Below are 19,781 nucleotides of genomic sequence, written 5' to 3' on the forward strand. Positions count from 1 at the left end.
GTCTCTCTTTGTCCTCAATATATACACACACACAGTCAGGCATGCAAGCAGGCAGTAGCCACAGGGCCCATAGAGAAGTGTGCTCATCTGAAGAACGTACGCTGGCCAAGCAGACTTTCCCAGCCCCATCCTCTCCGCTCCACTCCTCTCCACTCCCCATGCCCTTTAACTTTGCTACGAGTCCAGAGAAACACAGAGATAGAGAAAGAGCTTCACTTCATCCTCTTCCCTCTCTCCCTCCTTCCCCTCATCCTTGGTGGAAGAGAGGAGAGCCGAGGAGGCAAGGCTGGAGGTGGCAAATTGCAGGTCCTCACTGTAACCAGCCATGACAGGTGTCAGGGAGTCTCATGGGCGGACCAGTGACGAGTGTCCTGCTCCGTTACAATCCTCACTTTGGCGCTTTTCACAAGTCACGAACTGATGAGTGCCAAACGAGGTGGTACGATGCACTTCGTCCTCACCAGGCATCGAGACACACACACACACATCTAAGTGCATTCACATATACACATACAGACAAGCACACAAACACACACACATACATAGACAAGCACACACAAACACACCCATCCTCCCTCAAGCCTGGCACTCCACACACGCCCGCTGCCAACCTAGCTTAGCATAGTCGAAGAGGCCTGCTCTCTGGGCAGGGACACAGCAAACAAAGCCTGAGGTCCCCTTGATGCAGTTTGTAAATCATATCTGCCCGAGGAGAGGAGACCAACTCAGCATCAGGATGTCTGTGTTGTTTACCATGAAGCACAAAGGTTACGTCGGGTGGAGAAAGGTTGTTCACACTCTTTAGTTATTCCATAATGATGGCATGGAGTAAGAAGTGTATAGTGGCTGCATCAATGACATCATTTGTTGTTCTAAATGCATGTATGTGACCGGTGATAGCCTTACTGGCTCCGTACAATCAGTTCTGTGAACCAGACAAATTAAGGGAATGGATTTGGTGTTAACACTTTTGTAAGTGCATCGGCTTCATTTGAAAGTTGTCATGGTGTGTTTTTGTCATGTTGAAATCATTGGGCTTGGGTAGTTTTGTTCATGCTTTCAGCATGGTGTTTCATGACTGGGATGGGAAGATTTAGGGATGAAATTAATGCAAACAAAATATTGGCATTTAAATAAAAGGCCACAAGACTATAATGTGCTTTTATTCAATCATTTTAATTTCAATAATTACATTTTTTATGACAAATGTTAGAAGTATGTTGACATCAAAATCTGGACTTACTAGATATTGTAAAAAAAAAAATAGCAACTTCACTCAATTAGTAACCAAACAACTTTTTTATTATTTGTATAATTGCAATCCCTTTTTGTAATTAATTTCATTCAAAACTATTACATCATTCAAGACTGTGTTAAAAGTGGCAACCTCTGTACTAAAATCCTAGAAAGCGCAAAAACCAACCCTACACGATTAGCCTTAAATTAGCCTTTTCCTCACACTCTCCACAGCAGAACCGAGTTGAACTTAACCCTGCACTTTTTCACCTATTCTAGAGAGACTAGCGGGGCCCGGGGGCTCTATTTGATTGACCCACCCCCCTGGCTCTCCTGTGTCCCCTCCTGATGATGTGAGCACAGTGGGCACCGTCTGGGAGCAGCCAGGGAGGAGCCGTCATTAGATCATGGCAATTACAGCATTTCCATCTCACTGGGCCCTCAGCAGGGCATCACATACTCATCAAGCCTCCTTTAAGAGCCCTTTTATACCCCAGCCAGGTGGGCCAAGACAAGGGCCTCACTGCCTAATGAGAGCAGCCTTCGTCCCCCCTATTCACTGACCAAGCAGCCCCATTCAACCGCCTCTCTCTATATAAACTTCATAAAGTCCTGTATTACCAAGGGCCAAGCCTATAGTGTCAGCTAGCGCTGAACTCCTCTCTCACCCACTCCTGTGAAACCCCCCCCCCCCAGCTCCACCTTTTAACACTGTTCTTGCCTCAAAGGGAAGGGTAGGGGGCTCGTACAAAAGAGCTGTGTTTATTTAACATGCCTTTTAAAAGGGGGGTGGACTTGTCAAATGTGGGGCTGTGGGCTGCATGGCCCCACCTACTCCAGCAATCTAGGGGGACCTCATCGAGGCTCTCAACGCTAGCGTAGCGTAGCCTACATGGGTTCCCACTCAGCTCTTTTTATGAAGTCAATTGAAAATTTTTATAAGCCCTTTAACCGGTTAAACAGCTCCTGGTGGGTTAAAATGTCTATATAGGTGTTGTGCTAGTTTCACTCTCTCTCTATATCTACTGACTTCACCAATGGCAGCTCAATTAGTCAGGAACTGTAAATGGTTGTGGAGTAGCATAACAGAGCATCAAACACAGGCTTTACCATATCTATAAACAATACACTTGAGCAACAGTTAGAGCTATAAAGGTGAATGCCATTATATCTGGCAGCTTTTGACGTTAACATAAGTTTGACAAGGTAACCTACATTTAAAAGCACTTTTCCTCTATTATTATTTTCCTTTTAGCTCTAACAGTATTCATTTATAATATTTAATAGGGCACTCAATTAGCATACTGGATGTCATTCCATACCATTATGTTTGCCAATAGGCTATAGTATAAGTACAGCGACATGGTCTTTTATGAAAATGAATAATCAGATTTTTAAGAGGATAATGAAGAAATGTCAATAAACATACATGTTTATTTTTATCCTTTTCTGAAACTTCGATATGATGGATCAAAATGAGGTCGAGTTAGCCCTGAAAAACAATCTTTTGCTTTTGTCTTGCGAGGCATTAAACAAATAGGCCGAGCATATGTCCTTTCACTTCACAATTTGCTAGCCTTTCTCTTGTGGTTTCTAAGAATAACTAACCGACCTAATACAGGCAGTGACATTTTCACCACTCACTGAATACAATTAATGTATCGCTTCCTTAGTGCAACCAAAATGCCAGGCACATTAGAGATTTTTACATAACATGACATGGCACCAATAATACATTCTAGATTATACTCCTCCTCAAAAGTTTTATGACATGTTATCAGCATCACACGAAGTAATTCGATTAGCAATACAATATTACAATATTAACTGGCTATTAGGTCTAATATTTCCCATTCGCCAATAGGTCTAATGCTATAAAAAACGGAATATTGGATTTTACTTCAGCCTTATCGTTTGGGGGGTCGCGCACTTCTTGCGCAGTTGCTGAAAACAATTGGGTTAAATTATGTCCTCATTATATTTGCGTTATTAGAATATTTTGGGCAATAAGCGAAACCATATGGTGTTTTATTTGGTTTGTCTAATAATTGAAGCATATCACGGTTGCGTCTTTATAGACTCATGTCTGTCTGTCACGCACAAAGTCTTATTTCCCGGACTTGTCACAGCTTTGCTATCCAACTGCTTGAGCGAGAAAGAACATTATGAATGAGCATCGACTTAATGAGGTTTATGATGAAGTCCTCGGTTCAAATTCAAACCAAGTGTTCTTTGTCTGAAACGAATTAGTGCCACAAGCCCACGTCTATATTTCTGAGAAGAAAATCAACGCAACAACGGAAATATTTAGGGAATGCCGTGAATAGTGATATGCGGAAATTCTGTCATATTAGACAATTTTAATAAATTCACACATTATGCCCACATAATAATTGTAAACGATACTATTCCATAGCCTATTACAGAAATCGTTTACAGCACTCAAATCACGTGTCCTCCTCAGCCCACATCTCAACTCTGTAGGACGCTCACGGAGGACATTTGCATTTATGCATATTCAATTAATCGTCTGATCTCTTTTTCTCTCTTAATGAAGAAGGCAGCGTTGTCGTGTGTGGATATTATAATTTCTGTGCTCATGAACAGGAGGAGTTAATTAGTAATAGTTGCCTTGGATTCACTGAAAGGTCATACTTAGCCAAAGGCTTGCATACATTCCCTTTTCTTGACATGCTATAATGTGACAATTGAAATTACAGTTTTTTTTTTTATTCATAAGAATCTCAATCTCTCTTGTGAGAAATAACTAATTTTGCTTTGGTTGAGCAGATTTCTTTCCTGCACAGTGATTTAGATTTTATTATAGAATTGTCTGAATGTCAGTTTCCCACAATGTTTGCACCAATTCATAATTGCTAAACCTGTGGATTAGATTTTAAGAAATGAATAGCCTGTACTGTATATTTGAATGGATTTTTGTGATCAGCCAATGTGAATAAAGCCTTGTTCACATTGGCAGTTTGAAGTGCAGTCTGCACAGCCAAAAAGCACATGGAACCGGATATTTCAAGCCAAATTTCATTGAAGTAAGATACAAATTTGATTCCTGCCATGTGACTTGTCTGATTTATTTGCCCTCAAGTGTTTTTAGTCTGTTATTTGACATACTTTGTCGGTTACTAGCTACTCTGTTTAACAAAAGCATGTAGTAGCTAACTAACTTAATTAATAAATTCAATGTGAGTTAATAAGTTAATTGTTTACAAAAAATAGTGAATGTGTTAGAAAGCTCAGCAGCTACCTAGCTAGCTAGTTGACTGCTGTGGCCAGGGGTGGACTGGGACAAAGATTCAGCCCTGGCATTTCAGGCACACCAGCCCACATCACATGCACACCCCAAACCCCTGTGTCAAGTTAGCTGGATGTTCTTCGGATGGTGGACCATTCTCGATACACACAGGAAACTGTTGAGCGTGAAAAACACAGCAGCGTTGCAGTTCTTGACACAAACCGGTGCGCCTGGAAGTACCCATTTCAAAGGCACTTCAATATTTTGTCTTGTCCATTCGCCCTCTGAATGGCATACATTAAAAATCATTCTTAAACCTGTCTCCTCCACTTCATCTTCACTGATGTGGATTTAACAAATTACATCATAGCTTTCACCTGGATTCCCCTGGTCAGTCTATGTCATGTAAAGAGCTAGTGTTCTTAATGTGTTGTACACTCAGTGTGTAGAGACAAAATATTAAGGAACTGGCATCTGTGTCACTCTGTTTTCTTCCTACCTACACTCACATCTTAGCTGTCTCTGCTAAGCCTAGCATAATTTCCCGCAGCACTGGTACAAGAAGACCAGGGGACCACACTGTCTGTGCTGGGCCCAGCAACGTCCTAGTTGTGAATGAATAAACACATTTATTAGATAAAGGAGAAAGATACATGCATAATAGATGACCATTGGCTAATGCAAATATAAGTGCCTGGCCGTCATACATGCCCCCCCCCCACATTTTTTCTCTGCAGCCACTGCACTTGACTCTGCTGCAGAAGCAGCTGAGCTGTCTGTGCTGCTAAGCCTAGCATCACTGGGATCAGAAGACCAGGGGACCACATTGCCTGTGCTGGTCCTAGCAACATCCTAGTTGTTGTCACGTCCTGACCATAGAAAGATGTTATTTTCTATGGTAGAGTAGGTCAGGGCGTGACGTTTTTTTCCCCCTATGTTTTCTATTTCTATGTTTAGGTTCTAGTTTTGTATTTCTATGTTGGGGTTTTGTTTGGGATGATCTCCAATTAGAGGCAGCTGGTCCTCGTTGTCTCTAATTGGAGATCATACTTAAGTAGGGGATTTTCCACCTGGGTTTTGTGGCTGATTCATTTTGAGTTGTGTATGTGTTCATCTCTGCGTCACGTTTTTTTTTTTTTTCATTCAGTGTATTTATGTATTGCATAGTTTCACAGTATAAATAAAATGTGGAACGACAGACACGCTGCACTTTGGTCCTCTTCTCCTTACGACAACTGTGACAGTTGTGAAGGTCTGCTTATATACACTATATACAGTGCATTGGGAAAGTATTCAGACCCCTTCACTTTTTCCACATTTTATGTTAAAGCCTTATTCTAAAATAGATTAAATAAAACCTTTACCTCAATCAACACACAATACCCCATAATGACAATGCGAAACAGGTTTAGAAATGTTTGCAAAGGTATTACAAATAAAAAACAGAAAAACCTTATTTACATCAGCATTCAGACCCTTTGCTAAGAGACCCGAAATTGAGGTCAGGTGCCTCCTGTTTCCATTGATCAACCTTGAGATGTTTCTAGAACTTGATTGGAGTCCACCTGTGGTAAATTCTATTGACTGGACATGATTTGAAAAGGCACGCACCTATCTACAGTTGAAGTCGGAAGTTGACATACACTTAGGTGGGAGTCATTAATACTCGTTTTTCAACCACTCTACAAATGTCTTGTTAACAAACTATAGTTTTGGCAATTAGGACATCTACTTTGTGCATGACACAAGTCATTTTTACAACAATTGTTGACAGATTATTTCACTTATAATTCACTATCACAATTCCAGTGGGTCAGAAGTTTACATGCACTAAGTTGACTGTGCCTTTAATCAGCTTGGAAAATTCCAGAAAATGGTGTCATGGCTTTAGAAGCTTCTGATAGGCTAATCGACATCATTTGAGTTAATTGGAGGTGTACCTGTGGATGTATTTCAAGGCCTACCTTCAAACTCAGTGCCTATTTGTTTGACATCATGGGAAAATCAAAAGAAATCAGCCAAGACTTCAGAAGAAAAATTGTAGACCTCCACAAGTCTGGTTCATCCTTGGGAGCAATTTCAAAATGCCTGAAGGTACCACGTTCATCTGTACAAACAATAGTACGCAAGAATAAACACCATGGGACCACACAGCCGTCATACCGCTCAGGAAGGAGACGCGTTCTGTCTCCTAGAGATGAACGTACTTTGGTGCGAAAAGTGCAAATCAATCCCAGAACAACAGCAAAGGACCTTGTGAAGATGCTGGAGGAAACAGAAATAAAAGTATCAATATCCACAGTAAAACAAGTCCTATATCGACATAACCTGAAAGTCCGCTTAGCAAGGAAGAAGCCACTGCTCCAAAACCGACATAAAAAAGCCTGACTATGGTTTGCAACTGCACATGGAGCATCATGTTGCATCATATTGTGGGGGTGCTTTGCTGCAGGAGGGACTGGTGCACTTCACAAAATACATGGCATCATGAGGAAAGAAAATGATGTGGATATATTGAAACAACATCTCAAGACATCAGTCAGGAAGTTAAAGCTTGGTCGCAAATGGGTCTTCCAAATGGACAATGACCCCAAGCATACTTCCAAAGTTGTGGCAAAAGGGCTTAAGGACAACAAAGTCAAGGTATTGGAGTGACCATCACAAAGCCCTGACCCAATCGCATAGAAAATTTGTGGGCAGAACTGAAAAAGCGTGTGTGAGCAAGGAGGCCTACAAACCTTACTCAGTTACATCAGGTCTGTCAGGAGGAATGGGCCAAAATTCACACAACTTATTGTGGGAAGCTTATGGAAGGCTACCCGAAACATTTGACCCAAGTTAAACAATTTAAAGGCAATACTACCAAATACCAATTGGGTGTATGTAAACTTCTGACCCACTGGGAATGTGATGAAAGAAATAAAAGCTGAAAGAAATTATTCTCTCTACTATTATTCTGACATTTCACATTCTTAAAATAAAGTGGTGATCCTAACTGACCTAAGACAGGGAATTCTTACTAGGATTAAATGTCAGGAATTTTTGGCTAAGGTGTATATTAACTTCCGACTTCAACTGTATATAAGGTCCCACAGTTGACAGTACATGTCAGAGTAAAAACCAAGCCATGAGGTCGAAGGAATTGTCCGGAGAGCCTATTTACGCCTAAGTAGATTTTCCATTTAAAAATCAGCCATTCCAAGCTACAATAGGCATTTACAACATTAACAATGTCTGCACTTGTCACGGTCGTGATAATGGACGGACCAAGGCGCAGTGTGTTGAGTTCCAGATCTTTATTTGCAGTGAAAACTTAAACAATAAACATACAACGAACGTGAACTACGTGGTGCTGAATGCACTCACACAAAACAATATCCCACAAAAGCAGGTGGGAACAGGGACACCTTAAGTATGATCCCCAATTAGAGACAACGATAATCAGCTGCCTCTAATTGGGAACCATACTCAATCCCAATCATAGAAATGAATCGACTAGAACACCCCCTAGTCACGCCCTGACCTACAACACCATAGAGAACCAAGGGCTCTCTATGGTCAGGGCGTGACAACACTGTATTTCTGATCAATTTTATGTTGTTTTAATGGACAAAAAATGTGCTTTTCTTTAAAAAACAAGGACATTTCTAAGTGACCACAAACTTTTGAACGGTACTGTATATAGAAAATATATATTTTATTTATATATGTATATATATTTTCCTTTATTATTTTCCCCTAACCCCACCTCTAATTGGAGTACACTAATGGACAACGACACTTAGGATTCTACTTCCAGCTTATACATACTATATACATTTTACGGACGCAGTATATTTTACAATAGTTATCTTTTGTTTGTTTTTAGTCTCATCCTTCCACTACCCTCAACCCCTCCCATCTATCTCTGAAGACCATCCTGTTTTGATTTCTATTTGCCATATATTTTTAACTGTTTTGTTTCACAGAAGTTCTCAACCTGTATACATTTTACGGACACAGTATATTTTACATTAGTTATCTTGTTATTTTTTCTTTGATTTCTATTTGCCATATATTTTTTAACTGTGCTATGATGTTTCACAAAAGTTCTGAACATTTCTTATTCTTATAGATTCTACAGATTGTAAATTAAAGATAAAAACATTTCCTAAGAGTATTATTATATTATTGATTGATTGACTCTGACTTTTCAAATCACCCAGCAGTGATATTTGCAGAGTTAGCTCCAGGTAAATGTTGCAATTCTTCAGCCATTCCTGAACCTGCGACCAAAAACACATGGACAGTACCAAAACAAATGATCTAATGATTCTGTCTCTTCGCAGCAAAATCTGTAGAGCTGGGATGGTTGTATCCCCCATATGTATAACATTCTATTCGTTGCAATGGCTACATCAACGAACTGGCATTCTCTCTTTCTCTCTCTCTCCTATTGAATTCAATATACAACCTTCTGTGTTTGTCAAAGACCGATGCAGGGACTAGTTTATGTGAATACAGATAGATTTCCAGCGTTGTGCTCCGTTTGACAGTGCCTCGCGTGTAGGTGTCTCTTTCTGCCAAGAAGTGACCAGCCTTTCAGTGCAGGACTTTCCAGCCTTCAGTGCAGTGGCTATGTAATGTAATCTGACACCAGAGTCACTTGTTACTACAGCTCATGAACTCACTGGCTGAGTTGAAGAGACTGAAATTCAGAAGCGAATATACACAGACAGTCCCCAAATTGACCTTTATTGTAATACATGATGAGTTGTGTTTAGTAAAAAGCACTTTCTAGTAGATCGCTATTGCCTTACCTATGTGTTATTACTCTACTAATTAGTCTACTATAGTAGGTATGAAATGCTGTATATACCCTTTAGTTTTTCTGTTTTAAATGAGTACTGACAGAGTCAGAGCGGGTCTCACTCACGCGTTTGACTTTGAATGTGAATTTGTGCCACTTCAGCTCAACCTATCAGAAAACCAGGTTGGCCCATCTTGATAGGGGGGCTGACCGTTGCCCACTGGTCAGCCAAATACTTAATATAGACAAATATGACAACAGAGAAATAGACCTTCTGGCTTTTGCCAGAATTTCCAGATGGCCAATCCGCCCACATCCGAGGCTAGCCAAAAAGGACTTGCTTTGAAAGTTGGATCATCTTATCCTTTGAGGCTTTAAAATTATTCTTACACTATGATTTTGAACATTCATAGCAACTGGGAAATGTCCATGGTAAGCATTGTTGTCACCTTAGCTTGCTGCATGACTTTTGAGTGATAGGAAGCAGGAGCACCACCACCAATCAGCCTACGCCACTCCGCATACACCCGTCATTACTATGACAACTAGCGTAGCCATGTCAGCAAATGACTGCTGTCTGAACAGACAAATCCGATTTGGTCACTTGTAACTTGCTGTTTGGACAGTCAGTATAGATCTTTTGCACAACGTAGCAACGCCCACTTCCGCTCAACATCCTACCCGATACATAGCTTCCTGTCCGGATCCTGTCCTGTCAGTCTGATTGTAGCCATACTAGCCTCGAAGTTGCTCGTTTTATCATTACCCCTTTTTCCGTTCAGTTAGTGATTTTTGTAATTCTATTGTGTTCTGTGTCTTTTTGTCTCTTAGCTAGCAAACGTTAGCTACCAGTACCTAGTTAACATTATTATTTATTCTCGTGGACTTCGACGTCTGAAGAAAGGAGCAGTATCTTTGCTATTCCAGTGGAATAAATTAACTACCATGTCCAAGCAATAGCAAGTGTTTGGGAAAGAAGGGAGAGACCAAGGACTGGATGTGTAGAGGACAACCATGTTGAAGATGGAGAGAATGAAAAGATGGATAGCTACCATGACCACAACTACTGTGCAGTGCCTGGGCCCGCTGCAGTTGACCTGGTTTTGATTAAGAGGGAAGATATGCAGAGAGAGATTGAGGACCTACGGAACAAAATAGAGGAGTTGACGGTGAGAAGTCATTTTGAGCTGCATCGATTTGTAGGATCAGATGCACAGATCCAGTCCTGCTGTGACCATCCACTGTCATCGTCGTGTGTGTAGGTGGTAAGGAAGTCAGGCGCAGTAGAAACCAACTTGGTATAACTGGAGTTGTTTAATAAATAATAAACAAACACGAACTCCAAAACCGACGTACATAAAAATAACATGGGTAAAAATACCCGTAGCTCACCAATACACAAAATCAATAACAAACAAAACAATCTCGGACAAGGACATGAGGGAAAACCAAGGGTTAAATACACAACATGTGATGAATGGGATTGGAAACAGGTGTGTAGGAAAACAAGACAAAACTAATGGAAAATGAAAAATGGATCAGTGATGGCTAGAAGACCGGTGACGTCGATCGCCGAGCACCACCCGAACAAGGAGGGGCATCCACATTGTCGAACACCCTGTTGTCCATTTATTGATAATAAACAGCACTGCTTATACGCCAAACACAAAATGTCGTAAAGAGTTAATTATTTACAGTGACAAGAGAACAGGATGTATGATGAGGCCACAGGATGAGAAGTTGACATTCTGCATCTTGCAGTAGTCACTGGCTGCTTCCATCTCCAACTCCAGTCCCCTCTTCATGTCAGCTGTTGGTGCTGTGCCTTTGAACACCTGAAATGAAATCCTTTTATATAATTAAAGTGTAATAGGACATGACCAGCTGTTTATATTTGCTATTAGGGAATACTCACCTAATCCCTCCTTCTGCCATGTGCTTTTTGGTGGGCTTGGTGATGGTCATTTTGCCTATGGGCCCAGGTTTCAGACCCTGTAAAAATACAGTACAAGGGCAGTATTCTAAATCTAATCATGAGACAATTTAAGTTTTCATAAAATAATTTCTTAGCATTATGTTATTATAAACATATGATGTTGAAATATGGTATAACTATTAAAACATACCATAGTCCTTGGCTTATGCCACTGCTGCTCGGCCTCTGTGCAGCTGTGCACAGGTGGAACGACTGGTGTTCCCATCTGGGAATAGTGTGAAGACTGGAATAGTAATGCAACTGTGTGGTTGCATAATGCAGTGCCAGCAACACATGAACAGTGATGTTGTGTCATTGTTACTGGCTCATAGGGCTTCAGTACAACCTACGTGGGGATATAAAAATACAATTATTAGACTATAAAATCCCTCAACATGTGTCACGATCTGCAAACAGAAGATACTGGCGCAAAATGCAACAGCCACTAAATTAATTACAGCAATACGGGTTTAAACTTTTCTATTAAGGGTATTTGCCCTTGTTTAAATGTAATCTAATGCATCCAACACAACAGAGTTTACAGAAACAGCAAGGAAGATGACTGAACAATTACTACACTAAGAACTGTTTCATAGACATGGGTTAAACCTAGTCCTAGACTAAGCAATGCCTCTTAATGTAGATCTCCATTGACATGAACTTCTCAGTCTAAGACTAGGCTTCATCTCTGATTGTGTAACCGGCGTGTAGTGTGTCACAAACAGCTGACATTTCACCCTACACTCTAATTTTTCCTCATGGACCTGTAGCAGCAAGCCCTTATGCTGACCTCTCCTGTGACTTTGTCTCTGTTCTAAACTGTTTTGAATAAAAATAATTATCAATTATAATGTTAGCTAGTTACTGTAAAAGGCATGTCTTAAACTACGTTACAGCTTTGATTAAACGTCCTTGTCTGGTCTGATAAGCAACTTGGCTACATTTACCTTCATAGTAGAAAAGGTAACTGGAGACCTTTTTCCAACTTGGAGGTTAGTGCTTTGCTACTTGTCTTGGCCAGACGATGTACATCCGTCACTGTTATCTTTGGCAGCTCTTGCAAGCACCTTGTGTAAAACAGTGCCATGGTTGGTAAGGGAATTGCTAGCCACCTTACTAGTTAGCACGTTAATAGCTAGCTAGCTAAGAGACAAAAAAAGACACAGAACACAATTGAACTACAAAAATCACTAACTGAACGGATAAACACAATTTAAAAAAAGAATGATAAAAAAACGCTACAGACATATGATTATATTAATATACTGAGGTAATGATAAAACGAGCGACTTCGAGGCTAGTATGGCTACAATCAGGCTGACAGGAAGCGATCCAGACAGGAAGCTATGTATCGGGTAGGAAGTTGAGCGGAAGTGGGCGTTGCTACATTGTGCAAAAGGTCTATTCCAAAACGGATTTGAAAAACAAAACTGATTTGATCATTATGGCTTGCAGTGTGAACAAGGCTTAAATGCTCCCATATTGTTGACTGGTGATGTTTTGTTACATGATGTTCTGCATGTTGTTTTCTCCGATGTTTCTTTCGTCATGTCTAAAATACCATTATCATGTCTGTAATCCTGAAGGGAACGTATGCCATTTTAGGCCCAGACACTTTTCTCACATTGCCTTTTCCTCCTGACCTCTGACATTACCACAAAACAAAACAACACTGTATTCATAATAGCATAATGAGAACATACACATAGGGCTTCATGGCTTTAAAATTAAAATGTTGTTCTCAGAAATTCCACAAATGAACTTTTAACAAGGCACACCTTTTAATTGGAATGCATTCCAGGTGATTACCTCATGAAGCTGGTTGAGAGAATGCCAAGACTGTGCAAAGCTGTCATTAAGGCAAAGGGTGGCTACTTTGAAGAATCTCAAATATGAAATATATTTTGATTTGTTTAACACTTTTTTGGTTACTACATGATTTCATGTGTTATTTCATAGTTTTTATGTCTTTGTAGAATAATAGTAATGTCGAAAATAGTCAAAAATAAAGAAAAACCCTTGAATGAGTCGGTGTGTCCAAACTTTTGACTGGTACTGTACATTTTCATATTCATTGACAATAAGTTATTGTGGCAATGAGAAGCATTAAGTTTGGCATTTTAAGTAATTATCTCAGATATGTATCTCATGAACATGCATGCGCGCGTGCGCACACACACACACACACGTTTGCATAGTTTCCATGTCCTCAGAGGACCTCTCCTTTGCAGACAGCACAGTTGGCCTATGGACTCTCTGCTAGTCAGTGACTGTCAGGAAACAAGGATAGTTTATGAACCCTCCTGACCATGTTATTCTTACTAACTAGGGATGATGTAACTGCCCTCCTCCAATAGAGCCCTTGTTTGCTGTTCGGTTCCAGTAATACATCTTTCATGCATGGTCTCCATTTTTATGGCCACATGATTATGACTAGAGACTTGTGATGGACATAAAACATCCAAAATAAAAGTGTTTTGTCTTGCTGAACTCATTGTGCTGGGTTAAATATCCATATTTGCTCCAGAAAATGTTGTTTTTGTGTTGTTAGGACAACATGATATTTGGTCAAAGAATAACTCCGCTAATATATGGATACTATCTATAGATAGACACAGTATTAAAACATTTCTTAATTTCTTAATTCATTTTTTTTTTAAATATGCATAAAGCCTATTACCAGTAAACATAGCAAATGTATAATGTAATGACTCAAAAAGGTAACTTCATGTACTGTATTAGGACAGCCTCAGAATCACACATGAACACGTTATAAAAAATACCAAAATTTTACACAAATCATGGTGACAGAAACATACCTTCACCAACAATGCACAGTCATGTGTAGACTAGCGTGAGTGAACAAGGCTATGTCTCAGCCATGCGGGTTACACAAGTACAATTGACAGTTTTGACAGCTGAATACTGCTGGCGGTATAAGATTAGACTGTCACTGGAACAGGCAGAGGGGACAGAAAGGGCTGGGGGCGTACATTAAGCTAGCTTGATTAGAACCAGATGAAGGTGACTCGCATGGCAGGCATGAGTCTTAAGAGGTTTTCTGTAGTGTATACTTGGTTGTTTTGCTGGGATATTCACATTTAGTCACGATAACAAGATATCTCCTCAGGAGGTGAGCATAGATTTGTGTATGTGATATGTGTTGGATCATTGTCAGTCATTTACCAATCCATCTTAAAGTCCCCTTAAAATAAATCTTCATACATAACAATAATAATAACTGGTATGAGTTTATGAAAAAGACAGTCCGCTACTTTATATCATTTAGTCTGACTGTCTGACTGATGAGTAAAATTACATTTGCATGTTTATGACAGCGGTGGCATGCTTACGACAGCAACAATTTTACAAGTTGGAATGAATTCAATCAGTGCTATGACATTGTCTATGGGGAAAACAATTACAATTTGTTCCTTTGACAGTTTGTTCCTTCTCTGACAGTCCATTGAGAATTGTCATTACTAATCACAACACAGTAGGGACATCAGTGTGCACCGAATTAAAATAAATCCAGCTAAAAACTGGCTTCAGTTGTTTATTTGACAGGGCATCACCCGTAGTTTATGTTTGGCAAATTGTAGAATGTCATCTTACTGGTCATTGAGCCTTTAAAGGATGATAAAACAGTAGTCGGAAGGCTCATGATGTTACGTTTAACATAGATTAAGCACTTTCATCAAGTTTTATTTTGGATTATGCAGCTGCGCAAAACATAAACCACCAATGTCAAATTGTCCTTCTTTTCATTGTGCTATTCAAGCTGCAACAAACTACCTTTTTGACAAGCCACATTTCTATCAAAGTCTATTTTAACCAGTAACTTGTGCTATTGATTATTGTATTTTTCCATCTTAAATTGAAAAACAAAGAGCTCTTAATAGTTTATTTGATGTATTTCTAGGATGAAAAACATAAACAGAGAAAAAAGATGGGTCGCGAGATGAGGTCAGTCTGATTGACCCTTGAGCGTGAACAGTCCACGTTCAAAAGGAATGGGGGGAAAACATTCAAGGAGCTACAGAGTCATAGCCAAGTTCAACTGTAATTGATGGAAAAGTACAACTGATAGACAAGAAGATTAGTTACAGTAAAAATGAACCAGCCCATTTTTCTCATGTTGGTGTTGCTTTCTAAACATATTGCATAATTGGCCAGTTTATTGACAATGGCTCATCGAATGACAATCCATGACCTGGTATTAGAGGATTTCATGGCTGCTATTGTGGTTCACCTTCAATTGTGTGAGCCCAGAATCTAGTGGAATACCGGAATACCACGCTAATACCACTGCCCTTTTCTTTATGTTCACAAAACCAGAAAAGACAAAGCAAACAATCATTATATTAATGACATGTACCGATCCCAAAACAAATACAGATGACTCAGTAAATGGATTACATGTTCCTCTGGACAAAGCCGCTTTCCGCACCTCAGGGATTTCTGAGTTTGCTAGTGATGACTGTCATACCCGGTTTATACCGAATCTCTGAAAAGCCACTGGAGCGACGGGTTATCCTAGCCTGATCCTTCAGGACTTCAAGTACACATCAACTCAGGGGCTTCTATTCCTGTGATAGCCATGGCAAACACTGCTTACTGGAAACTGTAGTTGCAAGGGACTTTTTGTTGTCTCACCCAAGTGGATGGTGATGATAGCAGGGCGTGCTATGGCATGCCCCAGAAACGCATACATTAGGACACTATGTGAATTCAAAAGTGTCTAATTTGGGTTCAAGGCCACCCCTGCTTTCCAAAATGGATCGAGGTTTCACATGTCAACTTTGTGTAACAAATAGATCGAATCTCAGCAAAATGGATGTCTTGTTTGTCAGAGCATAAAGTTCGGTGTTCATTTTTCAACATTTAAACTTGAAACTTGAAACACCAGAATGGCAAACTGTCTAAAGCTACTACTTTATGATGACAACATACCCCAAACACTTACACCATATCCTCCTCATGTTCTCCACCTGTTCACTCCAGTCCCTATATTGCCTCGTCCGTCCTCTAATACTTCAATGTCGATACTCTCCCTCCCTCCCTCCCATCCCTCGCCAACCTAACCCACTGTCCTTTGATGTCGGGACCGGACAGTAAATTCCTTGGGTCTTTTATGCTCGCTCCCCTTTTCAATTAGCAGGGTTAACAAGCTGCTGCAACCGGAGCTAATGAGACTGTACCATGTAGAGGGGGTCACCAGCCCGAAAGAGCTGCGTTGGTTATCACAGGGGCCCCGGGAATGGCTATCATAGGGACTCCTAATGATGGGCCCCTGAATTGCCCCTCCACCCAGCCGGGACTGGCAGGACCCCATGTGGTCCCGGTACCGCCTGTCCCGCTGGGGACAGATGGGTCGAGGGAAGAGGGGGGCCTCATTAGGGCAGGATGTGCCAGGATACAGTAAAAACTCTGCTTTCCTTTTTCTATTTTTTTCTGACAATGTTTCCCTAGTGCTCCAAGAGATCACTTGCAGATGTAATGGAGACGCCACTGCTGCTGCTCTGTTGTTGCGACACTGCAGACAGGAGTGAGGAGCAGAGAGGTGGGATTGTTCATAGAACTCTGGTCAGGATGATGAAGGATCTGTTCAGGCTAGTCCCCATGGTCAGGCTAGTCCTCTGAGATAGATGTTTTAAGATGTTGTGTTAATTTTAAATAGAGATATTTGATGACATATGATAACATTGTGAAGGTTAAATGATGCAGATGACCTTGTTCTTCTAAATAAACATATCCTGAGTCATGTAGAAGGCTAGCCCACAAGGAAAGAGTCTCTCAAATTTTCATGCCAGATAGTTTGTATCCATTTCTGTCCCAGAGAACAGTCTGGTCTCATTGACTAGACGTAACATAGTAAATATAAATCCATGAAAGTCAGATTATGTATACTATGTTATGTTTGGTATGGTTACATAAGACAGAAGGTTACTTAACGCCAGTGGCGACCCGTCATACAAACATGGTCTCTTTTTTGTTTTCTTGAGGTGCAGGTGTTTCAGCCTAGCTCAGTGCTTTCTGTGGTGGTGGGGCAAGCCAACAGAACATTTCGGAGCTTTGCGCCGTGATTGTCTCAGTGTTCTATCACTCATAGGGACACTACACCACCGCCAAGTCTAATGGTAGAGCTCTAAAGTTCTAGCCCCTTGGGTGCTGCCATAGAGTTACATTAGAAGTGCCCATCCAAGAAGGCTCAAGGTCTTTGGCCACAGATAAAATTATGTCAAATCACATTATATCTACAGTAGCTTTGATTGGACTGATCATGTCAACATCATACTTCCATCATCATGAATCAAGTCGACAATCTACTGGCAAATCCTTTTTAATTCTTGTCATATGAAGAGAAAGAATGAAGAGAAATTATATATATATATATATATATATATATATATATACAACTTTCTATTGGTTGCAATAATTTTGTATAATAATTTAATTTGAAAACAAAGTTTTGAATCCAACGTTGTTTTGTGTATCAGTTCATAGACCATGTGCCATGGAATCGGTGCATCGAAAATCTCCTCCCAACTATTTTGCAAACTGTATGGCGCAGCTGTATATTTATTGGTCCTTAAATGAAGCTGGTATACTTTATTTATCACAATTTTCTTTAGCCAATTTTGGTCTTTAAAGCAGAGCCGACAGACAAGTTCCTCACCTTATACCTACATAAATCCAATAGTCTATGTCTGGGTCATGTACATTTCTTTACCTTTATCTAATTTCTGTAATCGTTTTCTTTTAAAAAGGCAAATCTGTAAGGAGTTCACCGATCTGCTGACTCAGGACCGCTCACCTCTGGGGAACTCGCGGCCGGCACCCATCCTCGATCAGGGAATCCAGAGCTGCCTGACCCACTTCAGCCTCATCACCCACGGATTCGGCTCGCCCGCCATCTGCGCCGCCATGACCTCCCTCCAGAACTACCTAAACGAGGCCCTCAAACCGGTGGACAAAATGTACCTGAGCTCTGGCAGCGACACGCATGGCTCCTCCGACAACGGTAGCAAAGCCTCCGACAAAATGGAGAAGCACAGGAAATAAGGAAATGCTCTCACATTGGACTGTATAGCCCCCCCTTTCCCCTTTGGACTACTTTGACGTCCTATTTAGTAGCGAAATTGTCGATATGATTCTGATTCTAGATCATTTTGTGTTTTCACACAGTTGAATTTACAATTTCCTGTGCTTATGGCCTGTGCTCTTTTACGAGTAGAGCTTTTCAAAAGACTTGTCACTGCTTTTGCGTTGTTACTACCAATGGCTGGTTTCAATGCGAGATCGACCTACCTTGGTGCCTACTGTAATAGTAGGTGCCTAAGCTGCTTACAGCCAAAGGGCCTAGACGCTGTTGACATGGGGAAAGGAACAGAAAACAGACTTTATTGTTTCCCTATAGGACATAATTTCAAGATGGGTCACTGTGGCTGTAAATTCTTTTTTTTTCTTTTACATTGTGTTGTTTAAGTGTTCCCTTTATTTTTTTGAGCAGTGTAGATAAAAGGTATCGGTGCTCACCGGCCATTGGACATAAACATTACACAGAAGTTGGAAATTGCAAATGCAACAATGAGTGGTTTGGAAGGAATCAGTGGCTAACTGCAAGCATTGCAAGGCAATCATAAGGCTGCTATTCAGTGCTGTGGCTGTGGCCGCGTGTTCCCAAGTCTCAGATTAATGGTCTCTTTTCCCGAGTTTAAAATGATAAACATTCAACTTTTAACTCGGAACTGCAAAATCTGACTTTAGTGAGTTCAAGACAACTGGGAACTCGGGAAAAATGAGCTACAACTGGGAAAATACGTTTCGAACTTTCATCTAACTTGGAATTGTAAATCGGGAACTCCGGCCTCTTTCTAGAGCTATGACCTGAAGATCACTGACATCATCATGATTGAACCTTTTTTTTCTTCGAGTTCCCTGTTGTCTTGAAAGCACCATAAATCCAGAGAATGCCAGACTTTGATGACAAAATTTGCCTACAAAGGACCGCCGCACCACCTTCCTGTTCAAGTGAGCACAGCGTAACAAGGTGAGTCCAAAAATGTCTTGTATGCTGCTGCATAAATGATGTAGTACGCCAGGGAGATATGTATGCTGTAGCTAAGTATGTAATACTAAGTGTATGTTGTGTAGTAAACTGTTAGTAGCCCATGTGCCTCACCTGTCACGCCTGCTCCTGCTCTCCCTCTATGGCGCTCGAGGGCTCCAGACTGCCTTCATTACCGCACACATATCACCATCGTCATGCGCACATGCACTTCATCTCCGGTCACCATCTCACCCAGCAGCGCATTATTGGACTCATCTGAACTTCATTACCTTGTTGATAGCCCCTCCTGTATCTGTCTGTTTCTTTGGTTCAATCCCTGTGTCAGCATTAATGTTGCCGTGTGTTCCTGTCCAGACGCTGTCTTGTCCTGTTCCATGTCCGAGGTTAATTAAATGTTCAGTCCCTGTACCTGCTTCTCGTCTCCAGCATCGTTCCTTACATCACCCTAATAATTTGG

General features: G+C 40.7%; 1 protein-coding gene across 1 annotated transcript; it reads left to right on the forward strand.

The window, feature by feature from the left end:
• The first annotated feature begins 17,839 nt into the window (after nucleotides 1–17,839).
• Nucleotides 17,840–18,671, forward strand: LOC123725511 (transcription factor AP-2-alpha). Its single transcript, XM_045691398.1, has one exon. It carries the CDS (start codon nucleotides 17,968–17,970, stop codon nucleotides 18,313–18,315), a length of 348 nt encoding a protein of 115 aa, XP_045547354.1. The 5' UTR covers nucleotides 17,840–17,967; the 3' UTR covers nucleotides 18,316–18,671.
• The last annotated feature ends 1,110 nt before the right edge of the window (nucleotides 18,672–19,781 follow it).

This window comes from Salmo salar, chromosome ssa12 (genome assembly GCF_905237065.1).
Source record: "Salmo salar chromosome ssa12, Ssal_v3.1, whole genome shotgun sequence".
Classification (NCBI taxonomy): Eukaryota; Metazoa; Chordata; class Actinopteri; order Salmoniformes; family Salmonidae; genus Salmo; species Salmo salar.